Source organism: Xenopus tropicalis, chromosome 9, assembly GCF_000004195.4.
Source record: "Xenopus tropicalis strain Nigerian chromosome 9, UCB_Xtro_10.0, whole genome shotgun sequence".
NCBI classification, from domain to species: domain Eukaryota; kingdom Metazoa; phylum Chordata; class Amphibia; order Anura; family Pipidae; genus Xenopus; species Xenopus tropicalis.
Genome location: NC_030685.2, coordinates 12,152,459 through 12,175,451, shown reverse-complemented (window position 1 = coordinate 12,175,451; position 22,993 = coordinate 12,152,459). Strand labels below are relative to the sequence as shown.

Genomic DNA, 22,993 nt, shown 5'->3' with positions numbered 1-22,993 from the left:
ATTTTCAACAAATGTAAAATCGAAGGTGTAACAGTTTTATTGTTAATATCATTTCAAGTACAGAAGAGCAAAATGGGATACATGTTATCTGGTTGTGGGTAAGTGGGTTAACAATTTAGAATTTTGAGAAGGAATAAAACAATGAAGCAGCCAATTCCAGGAAAGCCCGAGGTTCTGTAGGCTCCAGAAGTCTGTGACACTGCTAATAAAAAATAAAAAAATAAATGACAGTTAGACAATTAAAACTCATGGACTTTATATCAGATGAGAATTGACTTGATAGGGTTGTGCTGATATCCATGGAAGGCAACAGTATATCTAATATAAATAAATCTAAAGCAACTGGACTTGTTTGGTAATCATTGAAGACGTTTCACTACTCATCCGAGGAGCTTCTTCAGTTCAACTGAACTGAAGAACCTGCTCGGATGAGTAGCGAAACGTTTTCAATGATTACCAAACAAGTCCGAGCAGCTTCCGAGCAGCTTCTTCAGTCAGTTGAACTGAAGAAGCTCCTCGGATGAGTAATGAAACATCTTCAATGATTACCAAACAAGTCCAGTTGCTTTAAATTTATTTATACTAGATATACCATGACCTGGATGAATGAAAATCTTCATAGACAAGGCAACAGTAATTGCAAAGCTCACAATAGGGAGCAGTAAAGACATATTGATGATTTTTTTTTGTGCGCCCAAATGCATGTTTTTCAGTTATCCTTCGTTAGCTGTCCCACTATTACAGTTGCAATTGGTTTACTACTTTTCCTGGAATTGCATCAAATCAGAACTCATAATTGTGACTCATTCTGAATAAAATCCAATGCAATAAGATATGTTGGGGCTTTTGACCAGTGGTTCTCAACTTTCCTAATGCTGAGACTCTTTAATACAGTTCCTCATGTTGTGGTGACCCCCAACCATAAAATTATTAAGACCATCGGAAATATGTGTTTTCTGATGGTCTTAGGCAAAAGGGTCATTCGACCTCCAAAGAGGTCCCGACCCACAGGTTGAGAACCGCTGCTTTAGACTATCATAGATTAGAGAGAACCAATTCATTCCCACTAAATTTAGTCCCACCAAAGCTTGGAAAGCCAAGGGGTCTTCAGCTGTAAAATTCCAACCACTTCTCTAGAAGTATTTTTCCAACATGAATTAAGTAAAAACTTTTTAAATTAAAGAATGTTTTCCTTTAGTTTCATGGCTCAGCTGTGTGTTCCTTGAAAATGTTTCACCACTCATCCGAGTGACTTCTTGAATTGAAATGACTGGTAGGGAATTTAAACCCTTGAGGGTAGTACAGTCACAGACATCCAATCATAATGGTTCCATTGGATGAGTGGTAAAACGTTTTCAAGAAAAAACTCCAGAAAAGTCCAGTTGTTTTAGACTTAATCCTACTAGATACTGTGTATCATGACCTGGATGAATGAGAATCTTCATAGACATATTGCTATTCATAGACCATCTTTCACAGCATATGCAACAGGAAGTGTTATTTAACGTAATTACCTGACTTGCATGATGATGAGGTAGAAAATGGTCCTAATGAACCTGGAGTTTCCAGCGAGGCCAGTGCAGCTGTGTCGTTAAACCCTAGGGTAATGTGAAAGGAGAAGGTGAGAGTCATCAGAAGGAAGAGCCTATGGGTAAGCATGAAACGTGTTAGAAAAACATTTTCGCGCGACATAGACATAGAAAGGGCGGGGTTGCATCAAACTGGGCGAGTAAAAGAAATGGTAGCGTCAAAAAAATGCGGTGGCATCAAAATTGGGTGTGGTCGCATCAAAAAACACACGGGTGACAATAAATAGACATGGGGGGAGTAAAAAAAATTGCGCGCCAAAAGCGTTTCGCAAATTTTTCGCCGTTTCGCTCGTCACTAGTAATAAACCCATTTTTAACTTAGTGACTGTGAATGTGGTTGTCCATTTTGGCTGCCCTGCGTTCTCTATGCACTATTTTAAAGTTATTGTGATAGGACCTCATTGGTGGGTTTCTTGGTAGATCCAAAAAATAGACTTTAGTTCATGTATGGATTGTAATTACTTATAACAGATTCTCCAAAACCACTAAAAATTCACTATTCGGTTGCTTTGATGTCTTAATTGAGCCAGCGATGTGCCTGGGAAGCACCTTGATGCTGCAGTTGGGACATTACCGATGATGAAGAAGGTGACGGGATAGCATGTCTCATTCCTGCCATGGCCTCCTGATATTAGAATTACTTTCCAGCTGGGAACCTTTAAAGCCACGGATACTGCCTTGCGGAAAGCGGTCCTGTAAAAAGAGGCAACTAGATGTAAATAGTTTGGAATTAAAAAATTTCATGATGCATCAATATGAACTCAAATTACCGTCTATGGGAAAATCCATTTTATTTTTTGACTTGCTACTTTTCATAACTGAGCCCTTGTGTCTTTTATCTAACAATCACTTCTAAATCACACCTTCCTCAGGTTCCCAGAGCAGATTCTCCATTGCACACCTTCCTCAGGTTCCCAGGGCAGATTCTACATTGCACACCTTCCTCAGGTTCCCAGGGCAGATTCTACATTGCACATCTTCCTCAGGTTCCCAGGGCAGATTCTACATTGCACACCTTCCTCAGGTTCCCAGGGCATATTCTACATTGCACACCTTCCTCAGGTTACCAGGGCATATTCTACATTGCACACCTTCCTCAGGTTCCCAGGGCAGATTCTACATTGCACACCTTCCTCAGGTTTCCAGGGCAGATTCTACATTGCACACCTTCCTCAGGTTCCCAGGGCAGATTCTACATTGCACACCTTCCTCAGGTTCCCAGGGCAGATTCTACATTGCACACCTTCCTCAAGTTCCCAGGGCAGATTCTATATTGCACACCTTCCTCAGGTTCCCAGGGCAGATCCTACAATGCACACCTTCCTCAGGTTCCCAGGGCAGATTCTACATTGCACACCTTCCTCAGGTTCCCAGGGCAGATTCTACATTGCACACCTTCCTCAGGGTACCAGGGCAGATTCTACATTGTACACGTTCCTCAGGTTTCCAGGGCAGATTCTACATTAGGCTGCAGAACTCACCTGTTAAATGGAGTTACAGCGGGTAGCTTAACGGTAAAAACAGGGACATCAGGCAGAATTTGTGCAGATATGGGTTCTAAGGTGTCTTTCTTTACCATTAGGAATCTTCCAATGACTGAAACAGAAACAGAGTGCATCTTAAAGTGTCAGAATTGTGTTTGCACCACTATCAGACAACATTCACAAGTGATGTCTCCCACCCAAAAGCATGTAGATGATCCAGCTTTCCCATGTTTCTACTGGTCCAATCACATTTAATCCACGGAAAGAGCAACAAGGTTGGCATTGGGAAGCAGTGCAACAGTAACCCCATCTCCTGACCAACATAGCTATGTGTAGAATGGTATTGGACCACAAATAACTATTTGTTGTAGTAGACCATTGTACCCAAAGCCTTTGCATTTGGGCCCTCACTTATGTTGAAGGTTGCAATTTTGGTGCAACTTACTCGTTTGGAGCACTGCAGAGTCACAGGAATGACTGACATACTGTTGTAAACCAGAAGCAACGTGTTACTTACTATATGATTTGCAGGACTTGGACTTGTCTCCTTAAGTCCCTCAACCAAACTTGTTGGTTTTACCTCTATCCTTAGTCACCATAGACTGTGGAACTTCTACTCTGCTCCAAGGTTCAATAATAAGCCCCTCAACCAAACTTCTTGATTTTACCTCTATCTTTAGTCACCATAGACTGTGGAACTTCTACTCTGCTCCAAGGTTCAATAATAAGTCCCTTAACCAAACTTCTTGATTTTACCTCTATCCTTAGTCACCATAGACTGTGGAACTTCTACTCTGCTCCAAGGTTCAATAATAAGTCCCTTAACCAAACTTCTTGATTTTACCTCTATCCTTAGTCACCATAGACTGTGGAACTTCTACTCTGTTCCAAGGTTTAATAATAAGTCCCTCAACCAAACTTGTTCGGTTTACCTTTATCCTTAGTCACCATAGACTGTGGAACTTCTACTCTGTTCCAAGGTTTAATAATAAGTCCCTCAACCAAACTTGTTGGGTTTACCTCTATCCTTAGTCACCATAGACTGTGGAACGTCTACTCTGCTCCAAGGTTCAATAATAAGTCCCTCAACCAAACTTGTTGATTTTACCTCTATCCTTTGTCACCATAGACTGTTGAACTTCTACTCTGCTCAAGGTTCAATAATACTGTACTTTAGTTTATTAGCACTAACTAATAAAGGTAATATTTTACTTTAAATTATATTGCTGTTAGTGGTTTACTGAAAGAACTCATTCCTTCTCCATGCCCCAAAGCACTATTATGTCAACCTATGTTTCAGGTGTTTTTGTCAGTGGCCACTGGTCATAGTTCATATGTCACATTACCTGTGAATTCGCTGGCCAGCGGAAGGTTGATGTCAGTTAGCAGATTTCTCTTCTGAGCACTAACGACTCCATGTTTGCTCGTTAGGTCTCCAACCTTGCAATGAAGGGGGCTCTGTGATCTGCACATATTTTCTCCCTGTAAAGTAAAAGGATGATTTTTCAAGGGGAACTGTTTTTCCATGAAGAACCATGTAGCACAAATTGATTCTCCATCAGGTCTCCATCAAGGTGTTAACCGTTCTTGCTCTGAGTGTACCTATGATCTGGGGAAAGGTATTAGCCCAGGGGTGGTACTTGTATTTCCTGTTCCCTAGTGTATAAAACTGAAGGCAGCTTATGGCCCTTTTTGGACTCTTTTCTATGGAGGGGGGATGCTGCTGGAGAGGCTGAAGTAGGCAAGATGCCTCAATAAGAAGATTAAACCCTTGTTGGATGTGGGGCCCCATAAATGAGGTTAAGATAATGGCAAGTAGCTCCTGTTATAGAACACTCTTGGAATGTTTGATAGACAGCGAGCTAGAGCATCTTTGAGCTCCACCAAGGTGATTTAGTGTGGGATATTTCTCACTCACCAGATTGTAGGGACTGAAGTAGGTAGAACAAGGGGATTATTTAGTGTAATCCATTGGGGAACCCTTTGAGTCCCTGCAGTCATCTGTGGTGTATTACCCACTGTTTACTTGGTGTATGATGTGATACTGTGCTACTACTCTTCTTGGTAAAGAACCACTTGTGCCCAAGTTTCTTTATCTAAATGGGTGTCATAACTTCTTAAAAGTTATTGACACTACTACTCCATCCTTCCTTACACTGGTTATTGGCTACTATAGTAATCTTCCATGGCATTTTAAGCATTTAGCAGTTTTTTGCAAAGTTCTATTAGCAGTAGTGTGCAATGTTGTAATGTAGGGCTCAAAGCACAATGTAGTATTTTCTCAAGCTAGCGTTTGGTGCCCAGGACCAACTGTAATGGGACTATATTGTCCACCATATTGTATTATATTTACATTTATGAATAAAAGTATGAGTTTCTGTGCATTTTATACATAGTGTTGGCTGTGTGTGTGATTTACCTCTGCTGGAATTTCATATGGATTGTAGAATTCCGTTCCGTTGGGCTCATTGGGAATGAACCACTGGAGGTTGGTGCTCTGTGGAGAAGACAACACCAGTTTAATGAGTCCAATGCCAAATCTTTTACATTTGGGTACAATAACAACTACCCAAAGTCTCACCTCCCTTCAATTTTCAACTTCTATTTAGTGTTTGATGGTTGCATGTCTCGGTTTTATTTAAAAGAGCCCATAATTAAGATGTTTCCTGCTAATTGTTTCGAGATCTGGGCTGACTTTACGCCTCTTATTATATTATCCCCCAATGGTTTCTTGGTTCAGACATGGTAGGATTTTATTATAAAGGTTCAACACTGCCAATCTTGGGGGGAATCCATTGGGGCTCTTTTCCATATGCCCCCAGACCCTGAATGCACTCTGCTCTGAATCTTCATGGACATTTTTGGCCAGAACTTAAGTTGCAGAGATTTCCGAGCACTATGTAGTGCTGGATGTAGGGCATTGTGTTAATTGTTTGGCGAACCACTGAAATTCCAAGCTTAGTCAATTGTTTTTCTCACCTTTCTTTAAAACTGAAGAAGACACCCTTCTATTGTCAGAGAATAACAGCCCTACTGGTTTACTGTACCTTGTTGTCATTTCCGGGAGTAGAAAGGAAGTCCACCAGAATGATGGTATCACTGAACCCTCCATCTGGATATATCACTTGTGTCTGCAATAAGCATAGAGCGTAGAGAGTTTTAAGACCTCAAGACTTCAAAGTTCTCCCTTAAGAACCATGGTCCCCAAACTCTGGGGCTGCCCAAACTCAAAGGCAATATTGGGGGATTTGGCAGCTCAGCCTTATAGAGCACCAATACTTTCTGATTCTTCTTTTCTGTTTCTCAATAAAATGTCGGTATACCTGGGAAGAGGTACAGGCTAACAGCTGGCTTAGCTCAGTTCACAAGTTATTTCCCCTGTGGCTGTTAAGGAGCCCATACACCTTAAGATCCGCTCACTTGGTAGGTTAATTGGCTACTGACTAAATTGACCATAGTGTTGTGTGAATGTGATAGGGACCTTAGATGGTAAGCTCCTCTGGGGCAATGAATGATTGATATTCTTTGTAAAGTGCTGCGGAAATGTGTTGGAGCTATATAAATAACAGGAAATTATTATTATTATTATTATTGTAATAATAATAATAATAATAATAATAATAAATTAGCAGCAGTTGCTATGGCTATGGCTTCCAAATATCATCTTGTCTATAGTCATTTCTGTAGTGGTCCAAAAATTTCCAAAGAAGAATAGGAGACTTATCTTGGATACAGTTGAATCTACCCCCTTCAACAATTTTGGGAAACAACCCATCAGGCCTAGAATCTGTATATTTAAGGCCTTAGAAGTAGATAATAAATAAATCCCATAATAGGCAGCAAAGCAGTTCCATAGACAATGCAGTAGAGTTTCTTTACTCACCATGGAGATGCTTCCGCTTATGCTGCCATTAAATTTGGCCTGAGCACGAATGTAATCTCCACCAAACTTCAATTCGGGAAGGACGTTGGCACACTGCATTCTGGGAAAGAAACAATAATACAGGCTTCTCAAAAAGAAATCTGTTGCACAACAATATTTATATTTCATAGAGTAGTATTTATACTTTATGCAGTAGAATTGTGTATTTAATGCTGTAGTATTACTTGTTTGTTATAGACTAAAGCATTAATGAACGTGAGGAGTATTGATGAGCAAGTTTTTTCGCCAGGCATGGATTCGCGGCGAATTTCCGAATTTCGCCATTGTTTCGCAAAACTTCTGTGAAAATCGTGCGTCAAATTGGGGGTGGTCGCGTCAAATTGGGCGTGGGCGCGGCAAAAAAAGGCGAGGTTGTGTCAAAAAAGTGTGCGGTCGCGGCAAAAAAAGGCGAGGTTGTGTCAAAAAAGGGTGCGGTCGCGTCAAAAAGCGTGGGCGACAAAAAAAAATAGACGTGGGCAACAAAAAAATAGACGCGGGTGACAAAAAAATAGACGTGGGCAACAAAAAAAAATAGACGCGGGCGACAAAATAAATAGATGCAGGCGACAACAAAGACGCGGGTGACAAAAAAATTGCGCAACTAATGCGCCATTTTGTTTCCAGCTGGAAACATGTAATGATTGATAGGTTGCTATGGGTGCCCAGGTGCAAATTTGCCCAGAGTTTATAAATGAGCCCCACAGTCTACAAGATGTTAAATGCTAGGCTCTGCTACGCTATGCTAGGCTGTTAGTGCTTCTCCTGAGTAGCAGGTAGGGGCCAGAGGCTGAAGTAGGCCTCATTGCTGGATGAGGTTGGGTGGGCAGAAATAGCGTTGCTATGCTAGGCTCTTGGTGCTCCTCCTGAGTAGCAGGTTAGGGCCAGAGGCTGAAGCAGGCCTTATTGCTGGATGAGGTTGGGTGGGCAGAAATAGCGTTGCTATGCTAGGCTCTTGGGGCTCCTCCTAAGTAGCAGGTTGGGGCCAGAGGCTGACGCAGGCCTCATTGCTGGATGAGGTTGGGTGGGCAGAAATAGCGTTGCTATGCTAGGCTCTTGGGGCTCCTCCTAAGTAGCAGGTAGGGGCCAGAGGCTGAAGTAGGCCTCATTGCTGGATGAGGTTGGGTGGGCAGAAATAGCGTTGCTATGCTAGGCTCTTGGTGCTCCTCCTAAGTAGCAGGTAGGGGCCAGAGGCTGAAGTAGGCCTCATTGCTGGATGAGGTTGGGTGGGCAGAAATAGCATTGCTATGCTAGGCTCTTGGGGCTCCTCCTAAGTAGCAGGTTGGGGCCAGAGGCTGAATCAGGCCTCATTGCTGGATGAGGTTGGGTGGGCAGAAATAGACCATATCATGGTGCACCCCAGAGATTTGCTTCAGTGAGTAGAGGCAGGTTTGTGCCCAACCTATGAGAAGTAGCCCATACTTGCCGAGCTTATGGACCACTAGGAATAGGAACTGTCTGACCTGCATGGTGTTCACTGCGGGACCCTAACATCAGAAAGGGTGCAACCTCATTTAGATTCTTTGGGAAGTGGAGATTTGTTTTTGGATTGTTGTCAGTTTTGTTTCCAAAATATTCCCTGATAAGGACTTTAAAAGTTATTATGGCATCAATGTTCTAGGAAAATATAATAAAAGATGCAGTTGGAGGTAAGAAGCATGGGATGACAGAAGCAGATGGTTCCCTGGCACTATTAGCAACAATGAGGGCTGGAGCTCTTGAAAGAGAATATATAATGGGAAATCTGTGCTTGACATGGAGGAGCCCTGAGAGGAACACCACACAGTTTAGCATTGGAACTGAGTAACATGGGTGCCATTTATATTTATATACAGGTATGGGATCCCTTATCCGGAAACCCACTATCCAGAAAGCTCTGAATTACAGAAAGCCCCTCTCACATAGACTCCATTTTCATCAAATATTTTTAGAATTTTAAAACTGATTTCCTTTATGACTGTAGTAATAAAACAGTTCATTGTAATTGATACCGACTAAGATATAATTACCCCTTATTGGGGGCAGAACAGTCCTATTGGGTTTATTTAATGGTTAAATGATTCCCTTTTCTCTGTAATAATAAAACAGTACCTGTACTTGATCCCAACTAAGATATAATTACCCCTTATTGGGGCAGAACAGCCCTATTGGGTTTATTTAATGGTTAAATGATTCCCCTTTCTCTGTAATAATAAAACAGTACCTGTACTTGATCCCAACTAAGATATAATTACCCCTTATTGGGGGCAGAACAGCCCTATTGGGTTTATTTAATGGTTAAATGATTCCCTTTTCTCTGTAATAATAAAACAGTACCTGTACTTGAGCCCAACTAAGATATAATTACCCCTTATTGGGGGCAGAACAGCCCTATTGGGTTTATTTAATGGTTAAATGATTCCCTTTTCTCTGTAATAATAAAACAGTACCTGTACTTGATCCCAACTAAGATATAATTACCCCTTATTGGGGCAGAACAGCCCTATTGGGTTTATTTAATGGTTAAATGATTCCCTTTTCTCTGTAATAATAAAACAGTACCTGTACTTGATCCCAACTAAGATATAATTACCCCTTATTGGATACAAAACAATCCTGTTGGGTTTAATTAATGTTTTATTGATTTTTTTAGTAGACTTAAGGTATGGAGATCCAAATTACGGAAAGACCCCTTATTCGGAATACCCTTGGTCCTGAGCATTCTGGATAATGGGTCCTATACCTGTACTGTATATACTGAACTTACTCTTCCAACCCAGATATTCAGCATGAGCAGTGATATACTGTAGGCTTCCAAAACTGTCTATGGCAGGGCAGCTACCCATCTTGGATCTTGTTGACCATTTGAGTGGCATTGCACGTGCTCAGTGAGCTCTGGGCTGCTGTGGAGAAACCTCTATATTGTATATATACAGTATATTGTGAGTGGGTCCCTAAGCTCAGGTAAGTGCCAGCAGCCCAGAGCTTGTGATCAAGATAAAAAAAGATAGGGAGCTACTGGGGACATTTTTGGAGCATTAGATGGTCCCTTGGGCTGGTAGAGAAGCTCAGTAGCAGCTGAGACACCTGTGTACTAAAAACCCTATAAATACAAAACCTTGCACAATACTGGAACGCTTCCTTTTAGGTGTGTCTCTTTAGTAGTGTTCCTTCTTATGGAAATCCTATTAATTCCTTGTAATGTTCTGTACCATAAAACCCTGCCTTTTGCTCCTCCTACAGACGTTGTACATTGTTACGCCCATAAAATACATTCCAATGAGCTTATGCCTTACTCGGCGATTCCCAACTGGTTCTTCTCCATTGCTTTCTCACCAGTAACTCTCAGCATGTAAGTGCCTGTCCCAAACTGGCAGCTTATGGTAAAAGGCTTGGCTACTACTTCTACAGTATGTCGTTATATTCATGTTATATAAAAGCTAATGACCAAACTACATAGAAACAATGCGTTTAGCTTCTGGTTTAAAGGAGACATATAGGATAAATGAAAAAACCTCTACTCTTGAAGTCAATTATGAATAATATATGGTGCTGGTTGCTCTAAAAAATTAATACTATCTGTAAAAATGGCCCCTTTATTGGAGCTCCCTATAGATCCGAGATCCCCAACCTTTCTTACTCGTGAGCCACAGTCAAATGTAAAAAGACTTGGAGAGCAACACAAACATCATAAAAGTTCATGGAGGAGCCAAATAAGGGCTGTGATTGGCTATTAGGGGCCTCTATGCCCACTATCAGCTTACAGGGGGCTTTATTTAGTAGTAAATCTTGTTTTTATTCAACCAAAACTTGCCCCCAAGTCAGGAATTCAAAAATAACTCCCTAGTTTGGGGGCACTGAGAGCAACATCCAAGGGGTTGCGGAGCAACATATTGCCCCTGAGCCACTGGTTGGGGATCACTGCTATAGATCCTCTCAGGTCCCTGTTTCAAGTGAGGGGTGGGCGTGTCCTAACAGTCCTTGCCAGAAGCACAGTAGGAGGGGGAGTAGCCAATCACTGCCTTGCAGTCACACAAGCAAAGACAGGCTTCAGTTCCCTATCAGGTCTGACTATTGCTTCCTATCCTACAGTGTAGGGAAAGGAGGCAGCAGGAGGTGGAACAGATGGGTTGGACTATTGGGGGTTCTGCAGAAATCAGCCTGAAACACTACTTTTTAAAGCACTTTCCTTCTATATTTATATTCATGGGCACAATATTGTTTTTCACACAATATGTCCCATTAAATAGAGGCCCCTTTTAGCTTAATCAAGCAGGGCAAACATTACAGCCTGGAGTCTTTATACCCCAAGAAGGTCCCTGGTGTAAATCATTTAGTAATAGGACCCCTTATCTAGAATTCACCATTGCTAATTCCATATTTTTCAAAGTCCCCTGGGGCCTAAAACCCTAGCACAGGGGTGGCCAAAACGTCGATCGCGATCCACCATGGATTTCTGGTGGACCGTGTCGAAGTGTGGCGGTTCCGCTCGTTTATTGGGTATGTGTACGTACGGGGGGAGGAGTCAAAAGTCGATCGCTGAGGGAAAAAGTCTGGGCACCCCTGCCCTAGCATCTTTACATGCAAGGGGTATGCAAGAGGCCCCTTTACTTACTAGGCATGGTCACCATCCTCTTACTGAGGAGCTTGGTCTTTCCTGTTTAGAATACCATAAATGGCCTCTGCATTTAACCTGAAAGCTGGAGCTGATGAAACATTCTGATAGGCTGGAGATACTATTTATAATGGGGAGGAAGAATGAAGATTTAGAGAGGCTTGGAAAGCCATAGTTTGCCTACTAGAACAAAAATTTCGTCCACCTCCCCCGGCTCTTCAGCCTGTCGACAGATTGCGCTTTCCAGAGCGTAGTTATAAGGCTGGCTTAAGTGAAATTGTTATTATATGATTCAAGACAGACAACATACAGCACGGTGTCTGCTTGAGACCTACACCCATGTCTAAAACAAGCAGGTAAATCTTATACATTCCATTTTGGGTTTTCTCATGTCAGATAAGGTCATCGGCTTTCATTAAATCTTTATAGCCATATGTTACATGAAGTACTATCATTTTGTAGGTCTTGCTCATCTTATTATTTTCCCTTTTATGATGTAAACTGACCTAATTTATTAGCTTTCATTTCATTTTTAGGGTTGGTTCTAATACCAGTTTACAGTCTACTGTTTAGACCTCTCCAACTCATCAAGGGGTCCCAACACAAAACACGTGAGGGAAGGCATGAAGCTTTGGGGAAACATAGTCACGACTAGGGTTATATGGAATATGGAATGGAAGAGTCATTTCTGGTTTGGGGGGGAAACAATGCTCTTTTGTTTAAAAAGGAACCCTATAAACTGGAATCCATTGTCATTGACCACAAGGTCATGCAGACCAAGTAAAATATATATATATTTTGTGTGCTTGTAGCTAATTTGCCCACAGCAGTTGGACTTCCTTTGTACTTATATGTTTTACTTAGTAGAGAGTGCTCCAATAAACCCTTCTTTTTTAGAAACTCTGTACCAGCTATTCTGATTTAAGATTGGCCAAATTTCCATGTGGTTGTAGCCCCCACACCTGTCCTTTTAATGGTTGTTTTATGCCTTCAAAATGGGTGTTGGTTTGGGTGGTCTCTCTCTTTAAAAGCCACAAGCAGGGGAAGAGTAAAGGCTGCCATACACAGGCCGATTCTAGCTGCCGATATCGGTCCCTTAGACCGATTCCGCGGCTAATTGGGCCGTGTATGGGCACAATCGACTGGACTGCCCGACCGATATCTGGCCTGAAATCAGCCAGATCTCGATTAGGCAGGTTTAAAAATCTAGTCGGATCGGGGACACATCGTTGATGTGGTCCCCAGACCGACTTTTCCTATACCCATCATTAGAATTCGATCATTTAGCCCCAGAGCCAAACGATTGAATTAGCCTGGATTCTCCTGATATCGCCCACCCGTAGGTGGGGGATATCAGGAGAAGATCCGCTCGCTTGGCGATGTGTATGGCCACCTTAAGTCTGTGAAACCAATAGCTTGGTCTTGGCAGCCTCGCTCCGAGCCTGTTAATGAGACTAAGGCCCAGATAAGGGACACATATCCCAAGAAATGCAGCCATGAAGCGAGCCAGCCTATAAAAATATTACCAGCGGTAAATAGTTAGTGCCACCATATTGGGTTTATCTTAACATGATATGATGGTTTGCCAATTTTAGGATCATATCTTTGTTTTCTATCTTGCATTACTACATTGCTAATAAAACGGGGAACCATGGAATGTGCATTGATCAGTGCTTCTTTTTTTAAATGCTTGCAGAGTTGTACTTCAAAAACAAATGAAGGGCCCAGGTTGGACATATACCAGGTGCCCCTCAGCCTTTCCAGTTGCTATTATATGGCCCTCAGGGAAGTTGGCCATATGTGGACCCCTTAAGGACATCTCTGTATAGATCACACTGGCAGTGGATTGATGGAACCACCAATCACAGCCATGTCTAAAGGTGACCATACAGGTAAAGATCCGCTCGTCTGGTGAGGTCCCCAAGTGAGAGGATCTTCTCCCGATATCCCCACCTACAGGTGGGCGATATCGGGGGAATTTAGGCTAATTCAGTCATTTGGCCCTAGGGCCAAACAATCGAATTATAAGGGCAGTTAAGGGCGCAGTCGGTTCGTGGACCACATCAACGAGCCGATGCGGTCCCCGATCCGACTGGTTTTTTAACCTGCCCAATCGATATCCGGCCATGTTGGTGCCCCTACATGGGCTGATAAGCTGCCGAATAGGTCCAAGGGACCAATATCAGCAGCTACAATCGGCCCATGTACTGTATGGGGACCTTAAGACAACATATTCTCTTTAATGCTTTTCTTTGCACATGTTCTTAATTGCTTGTCTTACGTTGCTTAATTGTCCAGCCAATAATTGTTCTGTTGCCATGTTTTATGGGAAATGAATAAACATGGTTGCCTTCTCAGGCACATCATGCTTTTCTGCTCCTCTCTATATATTTGCCCTTCTCCCTCCCTTCTCTTACAATTCTCTTGGGACAATCTATTCTCCATGCAATTCACCACAAGAACATACATGGAACTATTCTTCCTGATTGGCCCACACCTCTGATATGCTTTACCATAATGCTTCAGGAAAGTTCTAACTCCATTTTCAAACCTCCTTCATTTCGTAAAAGAAGACTATTCAGCTGTCTTTGCAATTATTTACCCCTGACTTATGCACTTGTTTGCCTCCTCATTTAGACATTTATATATTTGGGCAGAAGGAAGAGCAGGGTAATTTGCAGCAACAGACAAGAATGACTTGTTTGGCATTACAGACTCTTTTATCATCTATGTTCCTCAAGGATTACTACTTCCTGTCAGAATGGAGCTGCACACCCTACTTTAATGTTGCTTATTATTTCATAAGCAAAACCGGTGGCATAACTCTAAATTCTCATTTTTTATTTATTACCTTTTTTTATGACCTTTATGTTAAATATGACATTTGACGTTACACCACACCCTGAACGCATACAGGTTCCCATGCATCTGCAGTTAAAAGTAGACATCCCTAAGGCAAGAGTTCATTGTAAAACAGACTGCAAAATAAAAATATTTGTAATATATTTGGTTAGGCAAAAAAGTAATTTATAAAGGCTGGAGTGAAAAGATGTCTAACATAATAGCCAGAACACTACTTGCTGCTTTCAGCTCTCTAAGCTCTTAGTTAGTCAGTGAATTTAGGGGGGGGGGACATAACTATTCAATTAGTTTGTGAGCACTCAGGTCTGATTCAAATGCAAACTAACTGACAGTTATGTCCCATATGGCTCCCTATCAAGTCACTGTAACAGCTAAGCTAAGAGCTATAACAGAGGACGTAGTGTTCTGGCTATTATGTTAGACCTTTGCCCACTCCAGTTTATCTATTTTACCCAGTCTCCTTTTTACACTGAACTATTCCTTCAGTACTATCCCTGTTCTGTTAGTCGAACCATGTTCTGTTAGTAGAACCAGATGATTCAATATCAACTAAAAGCACTGCAAGTCTTGTAACCCATAGCAACCAATCACTGTGTTGAAACACAGTGATTGGTTGCTATGGGTTACAAGACTTGCTGTGTTTTTAGTTGATATTGAATCATCTGGTTCTACTAACCTACTAAACATCCTGGTTTGTCCCCATAGCCCACCTTTTCTGTGCAGTATAATATCAGCATATACAAATACATAATCTATGTGGTATAATATATACTTTTTCCCCACTGGCTATTGTGCTCCCTTGTGTATAGTGTATATACGGATATATTTTTTTTGTATCCCTGAGGATAAACATATATAGATATGTGTATATAGAAAAGTTCTTACATTGTCCAAGGTCTGCTTTCTGAAACAAAGTTCCAAATGATCTTTTCACAATATTCTTTTGAGTCTTATACAATCCTGCCTTGTTTAATTCCCTTTGTTCTGCATTGTCCTTTTTATTTAGAGGCTATTTTCTTCCATCTACTCAGCCGTGTCAAAATACGCCTGTATTGTACCTGTGGCATCAAGTTCTTTACATTCTATAAGTAAAAGGATCCTGTAAACGCCCCGTGGTGTTGTTCTCTGCCTTCTAGTCCTATTAAATTCCCTTTTCTTCTGTATTTTATAATGATAACATAAAGGCCTTTAAAAAGAGTTGGAAAAATAGACCGGCAAAGTCAAAGAAACCCCCACAGCAGCCTTTACCTTAAGAGAAGAACTGTATACTCTAACCCAAGTGCTACCCTAAACTCCTGAAGAAGAGCAGGAAAGTTCTGTCCTAATCCCATTCGTTAATGGTAATTAAATAAAATTGTTTCCTGACTTATGTGGTGTCAGAGTGCATCGTTTCTATAATATGAAATGGTTTCCGCCAATAGGTCTAATAGGACCTAATAGGTCTTCCACTTGTCTCAATGAAGACAATTAAGGTGGCCATGCATGTTGTTTACACTGGAGAAGAGGTGCTTAAGGGGGGACATGATAACTATGTATAAATATATAAAGGGATCATATAATAACCTCTCTAATGTTTTATTTACCAGTAGGGCCTTCCAACGGACACGAGGGCACCCACTCCGTTTAGAAGAAGGGAGGTTCCATTTAAATATTCGGAAAGGATTTGTTACTGTGAGAGCTGTGAAGTTGTGGGATTCCCTCCCCGATTAAGTCGTACTTGCTGATACATTATATAGCTTTAAGAAGGGGCTGGATGGGTTCTTAGCAAGTGAGGGAATACAGGGTTACGGGAGATAGCTCTTAGTTGATCCAGGGACTGGTCCGATTGCCATCTTGGAGTCAGGAAGGAATTTTTTCTCACCTAGGGAGGCTTCAAATGGGTTTTTTTGCCTTCCTCTGGATCAACTAGAAGTTAAGCAGGTTATATATAGGCATTATGGTTGAACGTGATGGACGTGTGTCTTTTTTCAACCTACCTTACTATGTTACATGCACCCATATATCATACGAGACGTAATTTCATACCATAATCAGTGCGTGTAAGCAGGGTCGGACTGGGCCGCCAGGACACCTGGAAAAATCCCGGTAGGCCCCAGACCTAGTAGGCCCCAGCGGCCCAGACCTGACCCTTGCCAGCGCTCCCCCTGCCGACCGTTCCTCCCTTGACGTGTTAAATTTATGCACGCTCAGGAGAGGAAGTTGGGTGGGGGACCCTGCGGGGGGTTATGGGTGGCCCTGCAGGAGGGGGGGGTTTGGAGACGCGGCCGGTGGGGGCACCTGCAGGGTGTATTTTAGATTTTAACTAGGACTGTTCACTGGCTTTGAAGTAAACGTTTCACTAGGGACTTAATTTTGCACTTACCTTGAGCCGTTGGTATAGTGAATGACCAGTGACCGCCCCAGGATGCTATGAGTCCCCGAAAGTGGGAAATTCATGTCTATGAATTGTTTGACCAAAGAGTCTTTGCCCACCAGGAGTCCACGTCGGCCACTTATATCACCGACCTCATACTCATCATCAGTCCCGTTTCCTGCTGGTGGGGAGGTTGACACATTTACCCCAAAGGGATTGAAGTGACCTTTAATAAGGGAATCTGAACAGGGAGCCACAGAACCACTTATAACTGGCAGGACATGGATATGAAAGCCACCAGATCTGTTTCTTAGTTCATAAAAACTAATGTTTATAGCGGTGGGATCCAGATCAGAGATCTGTGAAGCAGTTAGCATGCCCTGGGCGTCACCGGACCCAAACCAAGGCCCCGTTTTGCCTTCCACGGGGTGTTGGGGTATTATGTTCGCACAGGCTAAACGGGGTGCAGCTCCGTCAGGACCATGAATTACTAAGGCCTTCCCTAAAATGGAATTTGGACCAGTTAGAGATGAGTAAGAGTCAGTGAATAGATATCTGGTTGGGTGAGGGCCTGCAAGGGTGATTGGTGTGTGTCTTCCAGCGTAATCCCCAAGTTCACAGAGCAGGGGATTCAAATATTTGCATTCATATTTGTAGTTGCCTCCTGTTGACACATTGTAAGGGTTGAAATGCCCTCCTGCACTGGCACAGCTGTCTGACTCCATTTGTAATGGAAATTCATGAACGTGCCAGTTATGGCCATTACTTGTTTGTCCAGACAGAGATGAAAGCTCCACCAAAATAGAAAGGTCATTGTCTACATCTTCAAGAGACTGTCTGAACATTACTCTGCCGACCACTCCTTTATGAAATGATGCAGTGGCCACAACCATATCTCCCTCTTGTCTTATGGTGCTACAAACCCATTCCGTGCCATTTGCCTTAGACAGAACCACAGAACGGCCAACAACACTGTTATTGCCGTAAAGTGGTAGATTCCAGTCTATTAATTTAGTTCTCATTTCTTCATATCCCTGAAGGGAACCATGACAACCACTAAGGTCTCCCATTTCCCACAGATGATGGGCACTTCCTGGTTGTGTTGGGTAAGAGGAAGCACTTCTGTTAACTCCTAAGGGATTCCAGATGTCTCCAGTACTATTCTTATTGCAGAGGTTTTCTCCAGGGTCTCGGCGAGCAAGAACAGGAAGAGAGTGGATGCTGTATTCGCCAAACTGCCCTTTTAGATTTCTTAGGTTTAGGTCTATCTCAGTAGGGTGGAGAGGAGAGTTCTGCCTGAAGTTAAAGTGCCCACTGACACCATTCATGCTTACATGAGCTGATGCTGTCTTGGATCTCAAAGCTTTCAATTTTGCACAAATTATTTTACCCTGGAATTCAAGACGTGCAAAAGGCATTATGGTGGTAGGCGGCAGCTCTTTGCGGCTTTTCAAAGCCTCTGTCCGGTTCCCGACTGTGAAGTTGCCCAGGGACTGGTTGACTTGAGCTTCACAGCTGTTTGCAAAAAATAACGAGGCAGGAGATTCAGGGATTCCCTGTGGCAGTGCCAACTCAGTCAGGACAACAATAGGATCTTCATCCATTACTTTGAGAAAGTATATATGGCCTACAACTAAGGAGTGGAATGTGGCATGCCAGATCTGAAGGGGGCCCCTGGTATCGTGAAGATTCCTGCATGAACGATGGCCACATGCCTCCACTACCACTGACTGTCCAAGAGGCCATTTCAAAGACTCCTGAGAAGAATTACTCAAACCAAGCTGGTAATGGGAAGGACCAACGTTACGGGTGTGGCACGGATCCTGAGATGCTCCATAGAAGACCGGAAATTCGTGTACGGAAATATTTATGTTTTTACAGGTTCCGGAGAGATTGGCTGTAATTGTCTGTGAGGAAATGTTGAATGAAATGTAGCCTCTTACGCCTTCCATGTCTATCTGGGCAGAGAATTCCCCTTGACACAAGGAGCCTGAAAGAGGAAGATAGGAATTAGTTGACTTAGGACAGACATGTCCGTCTATTGATCTGCTGCTGTTGTAGCTCTATAGTTTCCAAAATTCCCAAAGAGGCAAAGGATGTAGGATGTTTTTTTTTTTACTTGTGAGCCACATTCAAATGTAAAAAGACTTGGGGAGCAACACAGGCATAATACATGTTCCTGGGGGTGCCAAATAAGGGCTGTTATTGGCTATTTGGTAGCCCCTGTATGGACTGGAAACCTACAGGAGGCTCTGTTTGGCAGCATATCTGGTTTTTATGCAACCAAAACTTGCCTCCAAGCCCATAATTCAAAAATAAGCCCCTGCTTTGAGGCCACTGGGGGCAACATCCAAGGGGTTGGAAAGCAACCACTGGTTGGGGACCACTGATGTAGAGGAATACTGTGGGCCAGATTCATTTCAGTGAGAGAAACCATTATCACTTGAAAACTTACTTTGAGATGCAATTCAATTCAGAACAACTTACCTCAATGTTTATCACATGAAAACTCTATTACAATGTATGGGCAAAAATGGAATTCAATTAGGAGAAAAGTTTATTCTCCTCAATTTGAATCAATAGATTAGCCATATTTATTCTGCAGGAAGCTTTACCATACCTGAGTAAACAGCGCTAGAAGCTCCCTCCATTTGTTTAAGATAGCAGCTGCCATTTTAGCTTGGTCTCCTAGAGCTTCCTGCTGCAGGTCTAACTGGTGGCATAGATCACACATTCTGATGGGAGGGGCCGGGGCGGGCCAAGCCGACTGGGCGCCCTAGGCTACCTGGTCGGCCAGCTCAACCCCACCGTGTGGTTTTGCGCATGCGCAGTCGCGGGGGGGGGCGGGGTTCGCAACGCAATACATCATTGCCTCCACCGCATGACAAGCAGTGGGGGCAATGTCTAAAGAGAGCAGACTAGGGGTAGGCAGGAGAGGCTCCTGCCTGGCGCCCTCCAATCGTTGCCCCCTAGGCAGCTGCCTCTTCTGCCTACCCCTAGTTCCGGCCCTGGGGGGGTTGAGTGAACTTTTGTGCATTCTTAAGGGGAGGGCAGGAGAAGGGAGAGAGGAGAGAGCTGCACAGGCTCTGGCCCCAGGAATTAAGGATTTTTCAAATCAAATACTAAAGTACATGTATACACAAAAGGAGACAAGAAATCCTGTTTCTTTTGATAGAGGACTCAGCACAGCTTTTCTGTGAGTGCTTATGGCTGCCTTTCTGATAAAGCTTACTTAGTTTTTACCTCTCCTTCTTCTTTAAAGAGATACTGACACCAGAAATGAAACCTTATTCTACATCTATCATAGCACTGTCTTTGCATGCTATTTATAATTTTGCCATAACAGTAGTAGCCAGATACTTTTACATTAAAGGAAAACTATACCCCCGGAATAAATAATTAACCAACCTATTAAAGAATCTCACCAAACTGAAATATATATATCAGTAAATATTGCCCTTTTACATCCTTTCCCTTGAGCCGCCATTTAGTGATGGGCTGTGTGCTCCCTCAGAGATCAGCTGACAGGAAGTGATGCAGCTCTAAGTATAACAAGAAGTAGTGTTGGAGCAAAAGGCAGAATTCTACCCATTCATTGGCTGATGGGGCCTAGCATGTATGTGTGCCTTGGCTTGTTTGTGTGCACTGTGACTCCTATGATCCCAGGGGGCGGCCCTTAATTCTTAAAATGGCAGTTTTCTATTTAGTATTACCCAATGGCACATACTGCTAAAAAAGTAGAATTTTATAAAAATGGTTTATTTAGATGAAGCAGGGTTTTACATGGCTGTTTTTTGTTCCCACACAGACAAACACATGCACAAATAAAGAGACCTTTTCTTAACCTGACTGTCATTTGCCCAGCGTCAAAACTGCCATGTACATTTATAGTAAAAGGAAACCAATAATTATAGACATGGCATTAATTATAAGGACAAAGGCAGCAATCAATTAGCAGTTGCTTTCTTTTAAAGCAGGGACTTCCCACTGCTACTATAGGCACCATCTCTCCCTACTATACCTGCTATCCCACAGCCCCAGTCCCTTCCCAGAGGCTATTATCCCCCCACTGCTACTATAGGCACCATCTCTCCCTACTATACCTGCTATCCCACAGCCCCAGTCCCTTCCCAGAGGCTATTATCCCCCCACTGCTACTATAGGCACCATCTCTCCCTACTATACCTGCTATCCCACAGCCCCAGTCCCTTCCCAGAGGCTATTATCCCCCCACTGCTACTATAGGCACCATCTCTCCCTACTATACCTGCTATCCCACAGCCCCAGTCCCTTCCCAGAGGCTATTATCCCACTGCTACTATAGGCACCATCTCTCCCTACTATACCTGCTATCCCACAGCCCCAGTCCCTTCCCAGAGGCTATTATCCCCCCACTGCTACTATAGGCACCATCTCTCCCTACTATACCTGCTATCCCACAGCCCCAGTCCCTTCCCAGAGGCTATTATCCCCCCACTGCTACTATAGGCACCATCTCTCCCTACTATACCTGCTATCCCACAGCCCCAGTCCCTTCCCAGAGGCTATTATCCCCCCACTGCTACTATAGGCACCATCTCTCCCTACTATACCTGCTATCCCACAGCCCCAGTCCCTTCCCAGAGGCTATTATCCCCCCCCAACTGCTACTATAGGCACCATCTCTCCCTACTATACCTGCTATCCCACAGCCCCAGTCCCTTCCCAGAGGCTATTATCCCCCCACTGCTACTATAGGCACCATCTCTCCCTACTATACCTGCTATCCCACAGCCCCAGTCCCTTCCCAGAGGCTATTATCCCCCCACTGCTACTATAGGCACCATCTCTCCCTACTATACCTGCTATCCCCCAGCCCCAGTCCCTTCCCAGAGGCTATTATCCCCCCACTGCTACTATAGGCACCATCTCTCCCTACTATACCTGCTATCCCACAGCCCCAGTCCCTTCCCAGAGGCTATTATCCCCCAACTGCTACTATAGGCACCATCTCTCCCTACTATACCTGCTATCCCATTGCCCCAGTGCCTTCCCAGAGGCTATTATCCCCCCACTGCTACTATAGGCACCATCTCTCCCTACTATACCTGCTATCCCACAGCCCCAGTCCCTTCCCAGAGGCTATTATCCCCCCACTGCTACTATAGGCACCATCTCTCCCTACTATACCTGCTATCCCACAGCCCCAGTCCCTTCCCAGAGGCTATTATCCCCCCACTGCTACTATAGGCACCATCTCTCCCTACTATACCTGCTATCCTACAGCCCCAGTCCCTTCCCAGAGGCTATTATCCCCCCACTGCTACTATAGGCACCATCTCTCCCTACTATAGCTGCATGATTATACCCTAGTGCATGTAGGTTAGTGTATGATGTGTGCCTGTAGCGGATGAGCTAACTCCTTCAGACTCGCCCAATTGAATATTAATAATAATAACATTGCAGACAGTGAGTTGTACTTACCCAACACAAGAAGCCCCAGCCCGGCGAGCAGCAACATGATGTTCCAGGCTCCGCTCTGTTACTGACTCAGTTCCTTATTGCTGGTGAGACAGAGAGAAGCGCCTGTCACTCTCCCCTTCTGTTTCTGTCTCTCTAATCTGTGAATTTCCCTGTTTCCCAGAGGTATCGGCTGTTACTAAATCACCTGCTCACAATGGAGCCGAGGTCCTTTATACCCCGAGGAGCTGCCCAGCCTTGGTTGTGCCACAGATACAGCTCACAGTGTATGGTCCCTATATATATATATATATATACTCGTCTTACTCAATTGTGTAATGAGGAAGTTTTATTTCCTTACATGAAAAATTTCATGTTGGAATTGTCTATTCACTAAGCTTAATTATTAATTCAAGCTTCTGTTTTACTCATTGTCATTTGTCTTCTATCAAAAATATTTTGTTCCAGATTTGCTCTTCCTTGAAGCAGGCAATTTTTTTTCTTCTATATTATAATAATAATAATACTACATTATTATGTAATTAATTATTAATTCATATATAATAATTAATTATTAATGTTATTAATAATGATTACATTATTATTGTTTCTATATTATTCCCTTGTTTGAATTTAATACCATTATATTGAATGCAACATTGAAAGTAAATTGTTTATTAAATCCGTAATCACTTTACCTTGAAGGACTTTTATTTTTAATTGTTCATAATTTTATTAAAAATAAAAAAAATT

General features: G+C 42.9%; 1 protein-coding gene across 2 annotated transcripts; it reads right to left on the bottom strand.

Annotated features, from left to right (window-relative positions):
- Nucleotides 1-14: 14 nt before the first annotated feature.
- LOC100495179 lies at nucleotides 15-22,543 on the bottom strand. 2 transcript variants are annotated; one of them, XM_018097661.2, is made up of 10 exons: nucleotides 22,265-22,543; nucleotides 16,811-18,791; nucleotides 6,957-7,056; nucleotides 6,121-6,204; nucleotides 5,493-5,570; nucleotides 4,420-4,555; nucleotides 3,071-3,185; nucleotides 2,164-2,282; nucleotides 1,515-1,598; nucleotides 15-202 (listed from the first exon to the last, which is right to left on the bottom strand). In XM_018097661.2, exons 1-10 carry the CDS (start codon nucleotides 22,299-22,301, stop codon nucleotides 108-110), a joined length of 2,829 nt encoding a protein of 942 aa, XP_017953150.2. In that variant the 5' UTR covers nucleotides 22,302-22,543; the 3' UTR covers nucleotides 15-107. The 2 variants fall into 2 exon arrangements, with proteins under 2 accessions (XP_017953150.2, XP_031749541.1); XM_031893681.1 differs by having other exon boundaries at nucleotides 15-199.
- Nucleotides 22,544-22,993: the final 450 nt, after the last annotated feature.